Genomic DNA, 20,518 nt, shown 5'->3' on the forward strand with positions numbered 1-20,518 from the left:
CTCTACCAAGCTCAACACAACAGCCTCTACAACCCTCAGCACAAGAGCCTCTACCAGCCTCAACACACCAGCCTCTACCACCCTCAACACAAGAGCCTCTACCACCCTCAACACAGGAGCCTCTACCACCACCCTCTACACAAGAGCCTCTACCACCCTCAACACAACAGCCTCCACCACCCTAGACACTACAGCCTCTACCACCCTCAACACAACAGCCTCTACCACCCTCAACACAAGAGCCTCTTCCACCCTCCACACAAGAGCCTCTTCCACCCTCAACACAAGAGCCTCTACCACCCTCCACACAGGAGCCTCTACCACCCTCCACACAAGAGCCTCTACCTCCACCCTCAACACAAGAGCCTCTACCACCCTCAACACAAGAGCCTCTATCACCACCCTCAACACAAGAGCCTCTACCACGCTCAACACAACAGCCTCTACAACCCTCAGCACAAGAGCCTCTACCAGCCTCAACACAACAGCCTCTACCACCCTCAACACAAGAGCCTCTACCACCCTCAACACAGGAGCCTCTACCACCACCCTCTACACAAGAGCCTCTACCACCCTCAACACAACAGCCTTCACCACCCTCAACACAACCACCTCTAACACCCTCAACACAAGAGCCTCTACCACCCTCCACACAGGAGCCTCTACCACCCTCCACACAAGAGCCTCTACCTCCACCCTCAACACAAGAGCCTCTACCACCCTCAACACAAGAGCCTCTACCACCCTCAACACATCAGCCTCTACCACCCTCAACACAACAGCCTCAACCACCATCAACACTAGAGCCTCTGCCACCCTCAACACAACTGCCTTTACCACCATCCTCAACACAATAGCCTCTACCACCCTCAACACAACAGCATCTACCACCCTCAACACAAGAGCCTCTACCACCCTCAACACAACAGCCTCTTCTACCCTCAACACAAGAGTCTTTACCACCCTCAACAACACAGCCTCTACCACCCTCAACACAAGAGCCTCTTCCACCCTCAACATAAGAGTCTCTACCACCCTCAACACAAGAGCCTCTACCACCCTCAGCACAACAGCCTCTACCACCCTCAACACAACAGTGTCTACCACCCTCAGCACAAGAGTCTCTACCACTACCCTCAACAAAAGAGCCTCTACCACCCTAAACACAAGAACATCTAACACCACCCTCAACACAAGAGCCTCTTCCACCCTCAACACAACAGCCTCCAACACCCTCAACACATTAGCCTTTACCACCCTCAACACAACAGCCTCTACCCCCCTCAACACAAGAGCCTCTTCCACCCTCAACACAAGAGCCTCTTTACCACCCTCAACACAACAGCCTCTACCACCCTCAACACAACAGCCTCTACCACCCTCAACACAACTGCCTCTACCACCCTCAGCACAAGAGCCTCTTCCTCCCTCCACACAAGAGCCTCTACCACCACCCTCAACACAAGAGCCTCTACCACACTCAACTCAAGAACCGCTACCACCCTTAACGCAACAGCCTCTACCACCCTCAACACAACAGCCTCTACCACCCTCAACACAAGAGCCTCTACTACCCTCAAGACAACAGCCTCTACCACCCTCAACACAACTGCCTCTACCACCCTCAAAACAAGAGCCTCTACCACCCTCAACACAAGAGCCTCTACCACCCTCAACACAAGAGCCTCTACCACCACCCTCAACACAACAGCCTCAACCACCCTCAACACAACAGCCTCTACCACCCTCAACACAAGGGCCTCTACCACCCTCAACACAAGAGCCTCTACCACCCTCAACACAACTGCCTCTACCACCCTCAAAACAAGAGCCTCTACCACCCTCAACACAAGAGCCTTTACCACCCTCAACACAAGAGCCTCTACCACCCTCAACACAAGAGCCTCTACCACCCTCCACACAAGAGCCTCTACCACCACCCTCAACACAAGAGCCTCTACCACCCTCAACACAAGAGCCTCTACCACCCTCAACACAAGAGACTCTACCACCCTCAACACAACAGCCTCTACCACCCTCAACACAAGAGCCTCTACCACCCTCAACACAAGAGACTCTACCACCCTCAACACAACAGCCTCTACCACCCTCAACACAACAGCCTCAACCCCCATCAACACTAGAGCCTCTACTACCCTCAACACAACAGCCTTTACCACCATCCTCAACACAATAGCCTCTACCACCCTCAACACAACAGCATCTATATATATAAATTTCTTTATTCGGCTTTTCACATAGGAAAACCATAAAAGGAACATTCAAAAATTACATTTACACATATTTACAGAAGCCTACAATTTACAGTTCGCTGTTCCAAAGAAATTCATACAAAGACATTCATCATGATCATTTCAGTTAATTAAGTTAAAACTAATTCCAGGTTATTTTTTAAAGATTTCTTCTATGTTTCCTAATACATTTCAGGAAATTTAAAACGATGTAATAGACATGTTCAGAGTCAAGCATTTGGAGGCGGAGCATTGCAGGGCGGTATTGCCTAAGACCCCATCGCCTCAATGTTGGTAAAATCCAGATTCTTCTGTGTGGGTGATAAAATTTACAAAACATAATAACATGTATGTTAGATTGTTTCGATTCCCCATCACAAGGACATAAAGGGAGAATTTGGTCCCAACTATTACTTTCGGGGAATGTCACCAGTCTAAAAAAAGTGTCCAATCTGAATCTTGTTAGTAACATCCTCTCGTATGTAGAGAGCTGGAGAGTTAGGTACGGCTGGATGGAATATGTTATCTGGACCATATTTGCATGCAAAACCGAGGGTTTTTGCGCCTCAGACATCAGTCTCAGTGACTCTAAGTGGCTGAGTGCTAAGTTCTTTAAAACCTTCCTAGGAAGGTAGACCAATGTCTCTGGTTGGAGATAATAATTCTCTAGGCCAAGATCTTTTAGGAAATTTCTAACATAGCTGAGCCACATTACTTTTAGGGACTGATCAAGAGCCATGGTGTCAGCTACAATTGATTGGGTAAGGGCGTTTTTGACTGAGGTCCAAACGCGTCTCCACAACATCAGTGGTTGGATCTTTATCAGGTCTTCTAGGTAAGGTATTCTTAATTCCAGATGCAAAGCGTAGGTTGATGTTCCTCTCGGGGTAGCTAGAAGGAATCTTAAAAAAGTATTTTCCACTACCTGGAGTGGACTAATGTCTGTATGTCCCCATACTCCCGCTCCATACAAGGCAATGGCCTGACACTTCGCGCTATAAATTTTCAGGAGCTCCACTGGTGCCCTCCTCCCCAGTCTCTGGGAGAAACTCATTAGGGCCGCTGTGGATCTTCTGAACAAATGACATCTTGCCTCCACTGCTGGCCTCCACGACAGTTTTTCATCTATCATGATTCCGAGGTATGGGTACTGGGGAGTGACCTCAAGTTTTTGATTATCGAGGTAGATGTCTTTTACTCGTTTTTTCCTAGAACCAGTGGTCATGACGAACGTTTTTTTTACATTTACTTTCAGGTCAAGACCGCCCATAAAGGCCGTGTACCTGTTCAGCGAGTGCTGTAGTTCTTGCGGTGTACGTGCGAGGATGACAGTGTCATCGGCATAGAGCAAAGCGGGGATCAGGCGCTGTTTTACACGTGGGAGGTCCTTGGCCCCCCTCAACATCTCCGCCTCCAGACCGTTGGTATACAATGAGAAGAGGAAGGGGGCCAGGACACAGCCCTGCCTGACTCCACGCTCTACACCGAAAGACGCCGTCAGCTCTCCATTCAGACCAAAGCGCACTCTTGCCGAGGCTCTAGAATAGAGTTCCCTCAAGAAGTCTAAAAGAGGGGGATCCACACCCATTTGCCCTAAGACCGTCCTCAGTTTTGTATGCGAAACGCAGTCGAAATCTGCGGACTGGTCTACATAAACTATGTACACCATGTTGTTCTTTGCCTGCATGTATTTCCCCAGAATCAAACTAAGATTTAAGGCCTGCTCCACCGTTCCGAACCCCTCTCGAAATCCAAACTGGAGGTCCGAAACGATAGCTCTATCATCCGCCCATTGCTGAAGTCGCTCGAGTATTACTCTCCCAACAACCTTTCCCAGCGAGTCCAGCAATGAGATGGGACGGTAACATTTCACATCCTGGCGGTCCCCTTTTTTTAGAAATGGGGACCATAATGGACTTAGTCCAGGAGTTTAGGAGACCTACATTAGCAACTGCTGTGCACACTCTAGTAAGGATGGGGGCCCAGAGCTCGACGTTGTGTTTAAAAAGGTCCCCTGGGACCCCGTCTGGGCCAGGGGCTTTTCCGCTCTTGCTTGAATCTAAGGCCACCAATATGTCGGAGATGTCAAAATGGAGTGGTATTGGGTATTCTACTATTGGGAAGATATTAACAGGGTCGATGGTAGTGGAGGTGTTTTTAAAGATGTTTGTAAAGTGAGCCACCCATGTTTCTTCGTCAATGGCCACTTCGATGTTTGGGCTATTATTGTCAGTGAGATAAGGTGCTCTAACCGTTCGCCAAAAGGCCTCACTGTTTTTAGCAACAGCACTCGTGTGAAGATCTTCCCATTTTTTTTTTTTTAAGTTCCTCAACTCTTAGTTTACGTACCTTTACATATTGGGACCTAAGGAGTTGGATCTGCCCCGCATCTCTAGGTTTGGAGTGTAGTGCACGTTTTAATTTAGTAAGGGCTGCAGTACAGCTATGATTGAACCATCCGTTCTTTATAGGGATCTTGGATTTTGAGTTGACTATCAGTAGTCCCTTGATTTTCTCCAGTATGTGGCCGAAGTTATTTAAGACTTCTTCATGAGTGGCCGATAAGTCCAAACACTTATTAATGTTGGGATATGCCTCAACAACCAGTTTTTTAATAATTTCATTTGGATTGATTTTTCCCCATTTTAGGGTATAACCATTTCGTTTGCCCAGGGATAGCTTGTTCTGTGCAAGGGTTTTTGCTATTATTGTTTTTTGGGGTTTATAGTCACTTAAACTAATGTCCATCCTCAGTGCAAAATGATCGCTCAGTGAGTTAGCGATGACCTGAAAGGCTCTAGCTGTGTGCGACAGGCCGGGTGAAAGGAAGATGTAATCAACTGTCGTTTGATGGCCCCTGCCCACGTAAGTAGGATGGAGGGTGTTTTGATCTGAATTTAAAGTATTAGCTATTACAAGATCCAGATCAAAAAGCAAATTATTCAAGGCATTTCCCACCTTAGTGTGGGTAAAGTGCACTAGTGATACGTCAAATTCGTCAACGATCCCACAACATGCTGATTTTATCAGCGGGCAAGGATGAAGATTGAAGTCCCCTCCCCATAAATGGTGAGTTAACCCATATCCTTGCTTCAGCCGATAAGATTGGGTTAGTTTCTCTTGGACGTTTCGTAGGAGGCTCAAAAATTGGTCATCTTCTAAATTGTTATAAGAGTTGACCAAGAGAATCGTCTCCTTGTCCTCGAAAGAAAGCGAGAGAATTTGAAAATGTGGGTCGGAATGGACGTTAATCACTCTAAAAAGTTTTAAAGTATTTGCAATATATGTTGTTAACCCGCCTTTAGGTCTACCTACTGAGCTGCGAACGGCTGGGATAAAATACGTTTTGTATCCCATGAGGTGGAGCTCAGTTGTGGTCCATGTCTCTTGAAGACAAATTATTTTAAATGGTTTCAAAAAATGGAAGGCTGTCCCATCCTCTACCTTAGGGCGTAAACCCGCCACATTCCGAACAAGGATAGATATGAAGGAAATGTCGGATTTTATTACCACGGGTTCTGTCGTTGCCATGGAGATGTCTATTTTTGACAGTGACTGTGGTAAATTTGAGTTATTGAAATCAGTTTCCGTTGATGGTCAGTCGACCATTTCAAGGCCGCTAAATCTATTGCTCACCGGAATAGTATACCAATTATCCCAGTGGGGCGGTTCTCTATAGGTCGACCTCAACGTGTGTGGACCCCATTCATCCCAACGTCCTCCCTGGTGACGCAAACCCACTAGGTGCCAGGAATTATCCTGGTCGCTATACCGAGGACCTCCAAATTGTCTTGTGTTAATGAAGTCTATGTGACGTGGAGGTGGTGCATTCCAGGGGAAATCATGACCATGATAGGATCCATAGGGTTGTCTGGAGGGATAGAAAAAGGAAAGGGGTTTAATATCAATCCCTCCATTTGGCTTCGGGTGATCCCGAGAAAAAATAAAATCTACAACTCGGGGATCTTCAAAAGTGATCACGATAGTCTCCTGGGATCGTTTTTCTGCCTTTTCCCACCCATGGGGTCCTGCGTACTGTCAGGATCCTTCCATACCAGTTTGGGGGCATAGGACGGTTATTATGTAGCCAATGTTGTGCCTTATTTTTCAGGGACCACGTAGGTTCAGCACTGTGGTCCACCAACTCGGGCACTCCAGTCATTACTACAACATAAGGAGATGCATCCGGAGGCAGATCTGTTGGGAATCTGAGTTCAGGGGTACACTAGGGGCATCTCTATTAGAGGCAGGGATCGAGGGATTGGAAGCAGGAATTTGTGTTGCCGGGGTTTTGGATGTTGTTTTATTTTCTACCACTGACTTCAAAACAGGTGTTGTAGTTGAAGTGGAGTTTCCCTGTGTCAAGGTCGTGACGTTAGTGGATGGAATCACTGTGGGCTTTCCTTTCGTTGGTGCGGGAGTTATGGCTAAGGGTAGATTATTTTGGATGGTTACGGGTTTCGGAAGAGTATTCCCGGGCTTGGTGGGAACTTGTTTGTTTTGCTTAACTCCCCGCATTTGTTGCAACCCTAACGGTTGTTTTTGCTGTGAAAGATTAACCAGTTTAGATAGTTGGGTCTCCATTTGCGCGAGCTTTGCTTCCACTGGTTGCAAAAGAAGTTTAAAAAGCTCTGCGATCTTATTTAACAAGTGGGGATTATTACTATCCACTAGTTCCTTACTGCTAGGTAGAAGGATTGGGGATTCCAGATTAATAGGGGTAGGGATGTCGTGAACGGGGTGATGAACCATCATGGGAATTACTAACTGTTCTGTAATCGATGGTAGATTCTGTGGTGTGCTAGGGATATTATCTGTCTCCTTGGATCTAGACTTTCTCGAATGTGGCTTGGTTTTTCTTATGGCACCTTCCCTCATTCCCCTCGCTTTCTCTCTATCGTCTGATGTCATTTGCGGAAGGGTTTGTGGCAGTAGGTCAGGTGTTCTTTCGAGATCTGAGCTTAAATGTAGGTCTGAGAGCTGAGAAGCCGACAGATCCACATTGTTTTGTAAGCTACGCCTACCCTCACGAGGAGCCCTTTGCCCTTCGTTATTGTTAACTGGTAGAGGGGTTCTAGCGTCGGCCAAATCGCCCATAGAGGATCTTTTGGCGAACGCTAGATCCAGGGAAACTCTCTCCTCCATCAGTGAAATACTTTGATCTATAAAGGTATTAGCCTTTGTGATAAAGTCATCCATTGGACCTAACAGTTGTCCCACATTCCCGGTAGCCTTCGATTTATTTCCTCTAGTTTGCATAACTTGCTAAAGGGGGAAAAGGGGCAAAAAGATAAATAAGTGGGAGAAAAGTAAGAGGGCTGGCCCAGTCCAGTCTCTCCAGTCCTCGAACGGCCTCAAACGGCCCGCCCTTTGCCCGGGCTTAGCCCCGGGCTGAGTCCCGCGCGTGTCCCGCGATGCGCGAGGGGCAGTCAGACTTATACTCAATAGGGGGCGTGTCACTGAGAGGGGGCGCGGCAGGGCCGGGAAGAGGAACCAGCTGTAGGTCTTCTGCGGAATGCTGGTCCTCGCAGTCCCGGTCTCCGCTCCTCTCTCCTCTGCAGGCACAGCACGGCAAACAGCAGCTAGGTCCCAAGGTACAGAGACCTCCAACACTCCTCAGGCAGGGTAAGGTCCTCGCAGTTCCGAAGCAATCTCTAGCGGCACCCCGCAGCATCTACCACCCTCAACACTACAACCTCTACCACCCTCAGCACAAGAGCCTCTACCACCACCCTCAACAAAAGAGCCTCTACCACCCTCAACACAACAGCCTCTACCACCCTCAACACAAGAGCCTCTACCACCCTGAACACAAGAGCCTCTACCACCCTCAACACAAGAGCCTCTTCCACCCTCAACACAAGAGCCTCTACCACCACCCTCAACACAAGAGCCTCTACCACCCTCAACACAACAGCCTCCACCACCCTCAACACAACAGCCTCTAATACCCTCAACACGACAGCCTCTACCACCCTCAACACAAGAGCCTCTACCACCCTCAACACAACAGCCTCTTCCACCCTCAACACGAGAGCCTCTACCACCCTCAACACAAGAGCCTCTTCCACCCTCAACACAAGAGCCTCTTCCACCCTCAACACAAGAGCCTCTATACCACCCTCAACACAACAGACTCTACCACCCTCAACACAACAGCCTCTACCACCCTCAACACAACTGCCTCTACCACCCTCAACACAAGAGCCTCTTCCACCCTCCACACAAGAGCCTCTACCACCACCCTCAACACAAGAGCCACTTCCACCCTCAACACAAGAGTCTCTCTACCACCCTCAACACAACAGCCTCTACCACCCTCAACACAACAGCAGCCTCTACCACCCTCAACACAACTGCCTCTACCACCCTCAGCACAAGAGCCTCTTCCTCCCTCCACACAAGAGCCTCTACCACCACCCTCAACACAAGAGCCTCTACCACACTCAACTCAAGAACCACTACCACCCTTAACGCAACAGCCTCTACCACCCTCAACACAACAGCCTCTACCACCCTCAAGACAACAGCCTCTACCACCCTCAACACAACTGCCTCTACCACCCTCAAAAGAAGAGCCTCTACCACCCTCAACACAATAGCCTCTACCACCACCCTCAACACAACAGCCTCAACCACCCTCAACACAACAGCCTCAACCACCCTCAACACAACAGCCTCTACCACCTTCAACACAAGAGCCTCTACCACCCTCAACATAAGAGCCTCTACCACCCTCAACATAAGAGCCTCTACCACCCTCCACACAAAAGCCTCTACCACCCTCAACACAAGAGCCTCTACCACCCTCAACACAAGAGCCTCTACCACCACCTTCAACACAACAGCCTCAACCACCCACAACACAACAGCCTCTACCACCCTCAACACAAGGGCCTCTACCACCCTCAACACAAGAGCCTCTACCACCCTCAACACAACTGCCTCTACCACCCTCAAAACAAGAGCCTCTACCACCCTCAACACAAGAGCCTTTACCACCCTCAACACAAGAGCCTCTACCACCCTCAACACAAGAGCCTCTACCACCCTCCACACAAGAGCCTCTACCACCACCCTCAACACAAGAGCCTATACCACCCTCAACACAAGAGCCTCTACCACACTCAACACAAGAGCCTCTACCACCCTCAACACAACAGCCTCTACCACCCTCAACACAACAGCCTCAAACTCCATCAACACTAGAGCCTCTACCACCCTCAACACAACAGCCTTTATCACCATCCTCAACACAAGAGCCTCTACCACCCTCAACACAACAGCATCTACCACCCTCAACACTATAGCCTCTACCACCCTCAGCACAAGAGCCTCTACCACCACCCTCAACAAAAGAGCCTCTACCACCCTCAACACAACAGCCTCTACCACCCTCAACACAAGAGCCTCTACCACCCTCAACACAAGAGCCTCTTTCACCCTCAACACAAGAGCCTCTACCACCCTCAACACAAGAGCCTCTTCCACCCTCAACACAAGAGCCTCTACCACCCTCAACACAACAGCCTCTACCACCCTCAACACAAGAGCCTCTTTCACCCTCAACACAACAGCCTCCACCACCCTCAACACAACAGCCTCTAACACCCTCAACACGACAGCCTCTACCACCCTCAACACAAGAGCCTCTACCACCCTCAACACAACAGCCTCTTCAACCCTCAACACAAGAGCCTCTTCCACCCTCAACACAAGAGCCTCTTCCACCCTCAACAAAAGAGCCTCTCTACCACCCTCAACACAACATACTCTACCACCCTCAACACAACAGGCTCTACCACCCTCAACACAACTGCCTCTACCACCCTCAACACAACTGCCTCTACCACCCTCAACACAAGAGCCTCTTCCACCCTCCATACAAAAGCCTCTACCACCACCCTCAACACAAGAGCCTCCACCACCCTCAACACAAGAGCCTCTTCCACCCTCAACACAAGAGCCTCAACCACCCACAACACAAGAGCCTCTACCACACTCAGCACAACAGCCTCTACCACCCTCAACAGAGCAGTCTCTACCACCCTCAGCACAAGAGCCTCTACCACCACCCTCAACAAAAGAGCCTCTACCACCCTCAACACAACAGCCTCTACCACCTTCAACACAAGAGCCTCTACCACCACCCTCAACACAAGAGCCTCTACCACCCTCAACACAACAGCCTCCACCACCCTCAACACAACAGCCTCTACCACCCTCAACACAAGAGCCTTTACCACCCTCAACACAAGAGCCTCTTCCACCCTCAACACAAGAGCCTCTACTACCCTCAACACAAGAGCCTCTACCATCCTCAGCACAACAGCCTCTACCACCCTCAACACAACAGCCTCTACCACCCTCAGCACAAGAGCCTCTGCCACCACCCTCAACAAAAGAGCCTCTATCACCCTCAACACAAGAGCCTTTACCACCCTCAACACAAGAGCCTCTACCACCCTCAAGACAACAGCCTCCACTACCCTCAACACAACAGCCTCTACCACCCTCAACACAACAGCTTCTACCACCCTCAACACAAGAGCCTCTACCACCCTCAAAACCCTCAACACAACAGCCTCTACCACCCTCAACACAAGAGCCTCTTCCACCCTCAACACAAGATCCTCTTCCACCCTCAACACAAGAGCCTCTTCCACCCTCAACACAACAGCCTCTACCACCCTCCACACAACAGCCTCTACCACTCTCAACACAACTGCCTCTACCACCCTCAACACAAGTGCATCTTCCACCCTCCACACAAGAGCCTCTACCACCCTCAACATAAGAGCCTATTCCAACCTCAACACAAGAGCCTCAACCACCCTCAACACAAGAGCCTCTACCCCACTCAGCACAACAACCTCTACCACCCTCAACACAGCAGCCTCTACCACCCTCAGCACAAGAGCCTCTACCACCACCCTCAACAAAAGAGCCTCTACCACCCTCAACACAACAGCCTCTACCACCCTCAACACAAGAGCCTCTACCACCACCCTCAACACAAGAGCCTTTACCACCCTCAACACAACAGCCTCCACCAAAATCTTTTATTTTGAGTTGACTATCAGTAATCCCTTGATTTTCTCCAGTATGTGGCCGAAGTTATTTAAGACTTCTTCATGAGTGGCCGATAAGTCCAAACACTTATTAATGTTGGGATATGCCTCAACAACCAGTTTTTTTATAATTTCATTTGGATTGATTTTTCCCCATTTTAGGGTATAACCATTTCGTTTGCCGAGGGATAGCTTGTTCTGTGCAAGGGTTTTTGCTATTATTGTTTTTTGGGGTTTATAGTACCTTAAACTAATGTCCACCCTCAGTGCAAAATGATCGCTCAGTGAGTTAGCGATGACCTGAAAGGCTCTAGCTGTGTGCGACAGGCCGGGTGACAGGAAGATGTAATCAACTGTCGTTTGATGGCCCCTGCCCACGTAGGTAGGATGGAGGGTGTTTTGATCTGAATTTAAAGTATTAGCTATTACAAGATCCAGATCAAAAAGCAAATTATTCAAGGCATTTCCCACCTTAGTGTGGGTAAAGTGCACTAGTGATACGTCAAATTCGTCAACGATCCCACAACATGCTGATTTTATCAGCGGGCAAGGATGAAGATTGAAGTCCCCTCCCCATAAAAGGTGAGTTAACCCATATCCTTGCTTCAGCCGATAAGATTGGGTTAGTTTCTCTTGGACGTTTCGTAGGAGGCTCAAAAATTGGTCATCTTCTAAATTGTTATAAGAGTTGACCAAGAGAATCGTCTCCTTGTCCTCGAAAGAAACCGAGAGAATTTGAAAATGTGGATCGGAATGGACGTTAATCACTCTAAGAAGTTTTAAAGTATTTGCAATATAATTTGTTAACCCGCCTTTAGGTCTACCTACTGAGCAGCGAACAGCTGGGATAAAATCCGTTTTGTATCCAATGAGGTGGAGCTCAGTTGTGGTCTATGTCTCTTGAAGACAAATTATTTTAAATGGTTTCAAAAAATGGAAGGCTGTCCCATCCTCTACCTTAGGGTGTAAACCCGCCACATTCCAAACAAGGATAGATATGAAGGAAATGTCAGATTTTATCACCACGGGTTCTGTCGTTGCCATGGAGATGTCTATTTTTGACAGTGACTGTGGTAAATTTGAGTTATTGAAATCAGTTTCCGTTGATGGTCAGTCGACCATTTCAAGGCCGCTAAATCTATTGCTCACCGGAATAGTATACCAGTTATCCCAGTGGGGCGGTTCTCTATAGGTCGACCTCAACGTGTGTGGACCCCATTCATCCCAACGTCCTCCCTGGTGACGCGAACCCACTAGGTGCCAGGAATTATCCTGGTCGCAATACAGAGGACCTCCAAATTGTCTTGTGTTAATGAAGTCTATGTGACGTGGAGGTGGTGCATTCCAGGGGAAATCGTGACCATGATAGGATCCATAGGGTTGTCTGGAGGGATAGAAAAAGGAAAGGGGTTTAATATCAATCCCTCCATTTGGCTTCGGGTGATCCCGAGAAAAAATAAAATCTACAACTCGGGGATCTTCAAAAGTGATCACGATAGTCTCCTGGGATCGTTTTTCTGCCTTTTCCCACCCATGGGGTCCTGTGTACTGTCAGGATCCTTCCATACCAGTTTGGGGGCATAGGACGGTTATTATGTAGCCAATGTTGTGCCTTATTTTTCAGGGACCACGTAGGTTCAGCACTGTGGTCCACCAACTCGGGCACTCCAGTCATTACTACAACATAAGGAGATGCATCCGGAGGCAGATCTGTTGGGAATCTGAGTTCAGTGGGTACACTAGGGGCATCTCTATTAGAGGCAGGGATCGAGGGATTGGAAGCAGGAATTTGTGTTGCCGGGGTTTTGGATGTTGGTTTATTTTCTACCACTGACTTCAAAACAGGTGTTGTAGTTGAAGTGGAGTTTCCCTGTGTCAAGGTCGTGACGTTAGTGGATGGAATCACTGTGGGCTTTCCTTTCGTTGATGCGGGAGTTATGGCTAAGGGTAGATTTTTTTGGATGGTTACGGGTTTCGGAAGAGTATTCCCGGGCTTTGTGGGAACTTGTTTGCTTAACTCCCCCCATTTGTTGCAACCCTAACGGTTGTTTTTGCTGTGAAAGATTAACCAGTTTAGATAGTTGGGTCTCCATTTGCGCGAGCTTTGCTTCCACTGGTTGCAAAAGAAATTTAAAAAGCTCTGCGATCTTATTTAACAAGTGGGGATTATTACTATCCACTAGTTCCTTACTGCTAGGTAGAAGGATTGGGGATTCCAGATTAATAGGGGTAGGGATGTCGTGAACGGGGTGATGAACCATCACGGGAATTACTAACTGTTCTGTAATCGATGGTAGATTCTGTGGTGTGCTAGGGATATTATCTGTCTCCTTGGATCTAGACTTTCTCGAATGTGGCTTGGTTTTTCTTATGGCACCTTCCCTCATTCCCCTCGCTTTCTCTCTATCGTCTGATGTCATTTGCGGAAGGGTTTGTGGCAGTAGGTCAGGTGTTCTTTCGAGATCTGAGCTTAAATGTAGATCTGAGAGCTGAGAAGCCGACAGATCCACATTGTTTTGTAAGCTATGCCTACCCTCACCAGGAGCCCTTTGCCCTTCGTTATTGTTAACTGGTAGAGGGGTTCTAGAGTCGGCCAAATCGCCCATAGAGGATCTTTTGGCGAACGCTAGATCCAGGGAAACTCTCTCCTCCATCAGTGAAATACTTTGATCTATAAAGGTATTAGCCTTTGTGATAAAGTCATCCATTGGACCTAACAGTTTTCCCACACTCCCAGTAGCCTTCGATTTATTTCCTCTAGTTTGCATAACTTGCTAAAGGGGGAAAAGGGGCAAAAAGATAAATAAGTGGGAGAAAAGTAAGAGGGCTGGCCCAGTCCAGTCTCTCCAGTCCTCGAATGGCCTCAAACGGCCCGCCCTTTGCCCGGGCTTAGCCCCGGGCTGAGTCCCGCGCGTGTCCCGCGATGCGCGAGGGGCAGTCAGACTTATACTCAATTGGGGGCGTGTCACTGAGAGGGGGCGCGGCAGGGCCAGGAAGAGGAACCAGCTGTAGGTCTTCTGCGGAATGCTGGTCCTCGCAGTCCTGGTCTCCGCTCCTCTCTCCTCTGCAGGCACAGCACGGCAAACAGCAGCTAGGTCCCAAGGTACAGAGACCTCCAACACTCCTCAGGCAGGGTAAGGTCCTCGCAGTTCCGAAGCAATCTCTAGCAGCACCCCGCAGCATCTACCACCCTCAACACTACAGCCTCTACCACCCTCAGCACAAGAGCCTCTACCACCACCCTCAACACAAGAGCCTCTACCACCCTCAACACAAGACCCTCTTCCACCCTCAACACAAGAGCCTCTTCCACCACCCTCAACACAAGAGCCTCTACCACCACCCTCAACACAAGAGCCTCTACCAAGTCTCAACACAACCGCCTCCACCACCCTCAACACAACAGCCTCTAATACCCTCAACACGACAGCCTCTACCACCCTCAACACAAGAGCCTCTACCACCCTCAACACAACAGCCTCTTCCACCCTCAACACAAGAGCCTCTACCACCCTCAACACAAGAGCCTCTTCCACTCTCAACACAAGAGCCTCTTCCACCCTCAACACAACAGCCTCTACCACCCTCAACACAACAGCCTCTACCACCTTCAACACAACAGCCTCTACCACCCTCAACACAACTGCCTCTACCACCCTCAGTACAACATCCTCTACCACCCTCAGCACAAGAGCCTCTGCCACCACCCTCAATACAAGAGCCTCTACCACCCTCAAGACAACAGCCTCTTCCACCCTCAACACAACAGCCTCCACCACCCTCAACATAAGAGCCTCTACCGCCCTCAACATAAGAGCCTCTACCACCCTCTACACAAGAGCCTCTACCACCCTCAACACAAGAGCCTCTACCACCACCCTCAACACAAGAGCCTCTACCACACTCAACTCAAGAACCGCTACCACCCTTAACGCAACAGCCTCTACCACCCTCAACACAACAGCCTCTACCACCCACAACACAAGAGCCTCTACCACCCTCAAGACAAAAGCCTCTACCACCCTCAACACAACTGCCTCTACCACCCTCAAAACAAGAGCCTGTACCACCCTCAACACAACATCCTCTACCACCCTCAGCACAAGAGCCTCTGCCACCACCCTCAACAAAAGAGCCTCTATCACCCTCAACACAAAAGCCTCTACCACTCTCAACACAAGAGCATCACCACCACCCTCAATACAAGAGCCTCTACCACCCTCAAGACAACAGCCTCTTCCACCCTCAACACAACAGCCTCCACCACCCTCAACATAAGAGCCTCTACCGCCCTCAACATTAGAGCCTCTACCACCCTCTACACAAGAGCCTCTACCACCCTCAACACAAGAGCCTCTACCACCCTCAACACAAGAGCCTCTACCACCATCCTCAACACAACAGCCTCAACCACCCTCAACACAACAGCCTCTACCACCCTCAACACAAGGGCCTCTACCACCCTCAACACAACAGCCTCTACCACCCTCAACACAACTGCCTCTACCACCCTCAAAACAAGAGCCTCTACCACCCTCAACACAAGAGCCTTTACCACCCTCAACACAAGAGCCTCTACCACCCTCAACACAAGAGCCTCTACGACCCTCAACACAACTGCCTCTACCACCCTCAAAACAAGAGCCTCTACCACCCTCAACACAAGAGCCTCTACCACCCTCAACACAACAGCCTCAACCTCCATCAACAATAGAGCCTCTACCACCCTCAACACAACAGCCTTTACCACCATCCTCAACACAAGAGCATCTACCACCCTCAACACAACAGCATCTACCACCCTCAACACTATAGCCTCTACCACCCTCAGCACAAGAGCCTCTACCACCACCCTCAACAAAAGAGCCTCTACCACCCTCAACAAAACAGCCTCTACCACCCTCAACACAAGAGCCTCTACCACCCTCAACACAAGAGCCTCTTCCACCCTCAACACAAGAGCCTCTTCCACCCTCAACACAAGAGCCCCTACCACCACCCTCAACACAAGAGCCTCTACCACCCTCAACACAACAGCCTCCACCACCCTCAACACAACAGCCTCTAACACCCTCAACACGACAGCCTCTACCACCCTCAACACAAGAGCCTCTACCACCCTCAACACAACAGCCTCTTCAACCCTCAACACAAGAGCCTCTTCCACCCTCAACACAACAGCCTCCACCACCCTCAACACAACAGCCTCTAACACCCTCAACACGACAGCCTCTACCACCCTCAACACAAGAGCCTCTACCACCCTCAACACAACAGCCTCTTCAACCCTCAACACAAAAGCCTCTCTACCACCCTCAACACAAAAGCCGCTCTACCACCCTCAACACAACAGACTCTACCACCCTCAATACAACAGGCTCTACCACCCTCAACACAACTGCCTCTACCACCCTCAACACAAGAGCCTCTTCCACCCTCCACACAAGAGCCTCTTCCACCACCCTCAACACAAGAGCCTCCACCACCCTCAACACAAGAGCATCAACCACCCTCAACACAAGAGCCTCTACCACACTCAGCACAACAGCCTCTACCACCCTCAACACAGCAGTCTCTACCACCCTCAGCACAAGAGCCTCTACCACTACCCTCAACAAAAGAGCCTCTACCACCCTCAACACAACAGCCTCTACCACCCTCAACACAAGAGACTCTACCACCACCCTCAACACAAGAGCCTCTACCACCCTCAACACAACAGCCTCCACCACCCTCAACACAACAGCCTCTACCACCCTCAACACAAGAGCCTTTACCACCCTCAACACAAGAGCCTCTACCACCCTCAACACAAGAGCCTCTACCACCCTCAGCACAAGAGCCTCTACCACCCTCAACACAAGAGCCTCTACCATCCTCAGCACAACAGCCTGTACCACCCTCAACACAACATCCTCTACCACCCTCAGCACAAGAGCCTCTGCCACCACCCTCAACAAAAGAGCCTCTATCGCCCTCAACACAAAAGCCTCTACCACTCTCAACACAAGAGCATCACCACCACCCTCAATACAAGAGCCTCTACCACCCTCAAGACAACAGCCTCCACTACCCTCAACACAACAGCCTCTACCACCCTCAACACAACAGCCCCTACCACCCTCAACACAAGAGCCTCTACCACCCTCAACACAAGAGCCTGTTCCACCCTCAACACAAGAGCCTCTTCCACCCTCAACACAAGAGCCTCTTCCACCCTCAACACAAGAGCCTCTTCCACCCTCAACACAACAGCTTCTACCACCCTCTACACAACAGCCTCTACCACCCTCAACACAACTGCCTCCACCACCCTCAACACAAGTGCATCTTCCACCCTCCACACAAGAGCCTCTACCACCCTCAACATAAGAGCCTATTCCACCCTCAACACAAGAGCCTCAACCACCCTCAACACAAGATCCTCTACCACACTCAGCACAACAACCTCTACCACCCTCAACACAGCAGCCTCTACCACCCTCAGCACAAGAGCCTCTACCACCACCCTCAACAAAAGAGCCTCTACCACCCTCAACACAACAGCCTCTACCAGCCTCAACACAAGAGCCTCTGCCACCACCCTCAACACAAGAGCCTCTACCACCCTGAACAAAACAGCCTCCACCACCCTCAACACAACAGCCTCTACTAACTTCAACACAAGAGCCTCTACCACCCTCAACACTAGAGCCTCTACCACCCTCAACACAAGAGCCTCTACCACCCTCAGCACAACAGCCTCTACCACCCTCAACACAACAGCCTCTATCACCCTCAGCACAAGAGCCTCTACCACCAACCTCAACAAAAGAGCCTCTACCACCCTCAATACAACAGTCTCTCCCACCCTCAACACAAGAGCATCTACCACCACCCTCAGCACAAGAGCCTCTACCACCCTCAACACAACAGCCTCTACCACCCTCAACACAACAGCCTCCACCACCCTCAACACAACAGCCTCTACCACCCTCAACACAATTGCCTCTACCACCCTCAACACAAGAGCCTCTTCCACCCTCCACCCACGAGCCTCTACCACCACCCTCAACACAAGAACCTCTACCACCCTCAAGACAAGAGCCTCTTTCACCCTCAACACAAGAGCCTCTACCACCATCAACACAAGAGCCTCTACCACCCTCAGCACAGCAGCCTCTACCACCCTCAGCACAAGAGCCTCTACCACCACCCTCAACAAAAGAGCGTCTACCACCCTCAAAACAACAGCCTCTACCACCCTCAACACAAGAGCCTCTACCACCACCCTCAACACAAGAGCCTCTACCACCCTGAACAAAACAGCCTCCACCACCTTCAACACAACAGCCTCTACTAACCTCAACACAAGAGCCTCTACCAACCTCAACACAAGAGCCTCTACCACCCTCAACACAAGAGCCTCTACCACCCTCTGCACAACAGCCTCAACCACACTCAATACAAAAGTCTCTATCACCCTCAACACAAGAGCATCTACCACCACCCTCAGCACAAGAGCCTCTACCACCCTCAACACAACAGCCTCTACCACCCTCAGCACAAGAGCTTCTACCACCACCCTCAACAAAAGAGCCTCTACCACCCTCAACACAACAGCCTCTACCAACCTCAACACAAGAGCCTCTACCACCACCCTCAACACAAGAGCCTCTACCACCATCAACACAACAGCCTCCACCACCCTCAACACAACAGCCTCTAACACCCTCAACACGACAGCCTCTACCACCTTCAATACAAGAGCCTCTTCTACCCTAAACACAAGAGCCTCTCTACCACCCTCAACACAACAGACTCTACCACCCTCAACACAACAGGCTCTACCACCCTCGACACAACTGCCTCTACCACCCTCAACACAAGAGCCTCTTCCACCCTCCACACAAGAGCCTCTACCACCACCCTCAACACAAGAGCCTCTACCACCCTCAACACAAGAGCCTCTTCCACCCTCAACACAAGAGCCTCAACCACCCTCAACACAAGAGCCTCTACCACACTCAGCACAACAGCCTCTACCACCCTCAACAGTGCAGTCGCTACCACCCTCAGCAGAAGAGCCTCTACCACCACCCTCAACAAAAGAGCCTCTACCACCACCCTCAACAAAAGAGCCTCTACCACCCTCAACACAACAGCCTCCACCACCCTCAACACAACAGCCTCTACCACCCTCAACACAATGAGCCTTTACCACCCTCAACACAAGAGCCTCTTCCACCACCCTCAACAAAAGAGCCTCTATCACCCTCAACACAAAAACCTCTACCACTCTCAACACAAGAGCATCTACCACCACCCTCAACACAAGAGCCTCTACCACCCTCAAGACAACAGCCTCCACTACCCTCAACACAACAGCCTCTACCACCCTCAACACAACAGCCTCTACCACCCTCAACACAAGAGCATCTACCACCCTCAACACAAGAACCTGTTCCACCCTCAACACAAGAGCCTCTACCACCCTCAACACAAGAGCCTCTTCCACCCTCAACACAAGAGCCTCTTCCACCCTCAACACAACAGCCTTTACCACCCTCTACACAACAGCCTCTACCACCCTCAACACAGCTGCCTCTACAACCCTCAACACAAGAGCATCTTCCACCCTCCACACAAGAGCCTCTACCACCACCCTCAACACAAGAGCCTCTACCACCCTCAACATAAGAGCCTATTCCACCCTCAGCATAAGAGCCTCTACCACCACCCTCAACAAAAGAGCCTCTACCACCCTCAACACAACAGCCTCTATCAGCCTCAACACAAGAGCCTCTGCCACCACCCTCAACACAAGAGCCTCTACCACCCTGAACAAAACAGCCTCCACCACCCTCAACACAACAGCCTCTACTAACCTCAACACAAGAGCCTCTACCACCCTCAACACAAGAGCCTCTACCACCCTCAACACAAGAGCCTCTACCACCCTCAGCACAACAGCCTCTACCACCCTCAACACAACAGCCTCTATCACCCTCAGCACAAGAGCCTCTACCACCACCCTCAACAAAAGAGCCTCTACCACCCTCAATACAACCGTCTCTCCCACCCTCAACACAAGAGCATCTACCACCACCCTCAGCACAAGAGCCTCTACTACCCTCAACACAACAGCCTCTACCAACCTCAACACAACAGCCTCCCCCACCCTCAACACAACTGCCTCTACCACCCTAAACACAA

At 50.1% G+C, this 20,518-nt stretch overlaps 2 protein-coding genes across 2 annotated transcripts in view; both read left to right on the top strand.

Annotated features, from left to right (window-relative positions):
- LOC147662872 (NACHT, LRR and PYD domains-containing protein 3-like) overlaps positions 1 to 20,518 on the top strand; it is a 621,411-nt gene that overhangs the window by 113,773 nt on the left and 487,120 nt on the right. The window lies entirely within an intron of this gene.
- The window catches only part of LOC147662873 (uncharacterized), a 67,836-nt gene continuing 53,063 nt past the window's right edge, over positions 5,746 to 20,518 (top strand). Inside the window, exon 1 of the mRNA XM_086950832.1 lies at positions 5,746 to 5,848. Coding sequence (XP_086806958.1) covers positions 5,746 to 5,848 — 103 coding nt within the window. The remainder of the gene's footprint in view (positions 5,849 to 20,518) is intronic.

The sequence above is a fragment of the Lissotriton vulgaris genome, unplaced genomic scaffold, assembly GCF_964263255.1.
Source record: "Lissotriton vulgaris unplaced genomic scaffold, aLisVul1.2 SCAFFOLD_875, whole genome shotgun sequence".
Classification (NCBI taxonomy): domain Eukaryota; kingdom Metazoa; phylum Chordata; class Amphibia; order Caudata; family Salamandridae; genus Lissotriton; species Lissotriton vulgaris.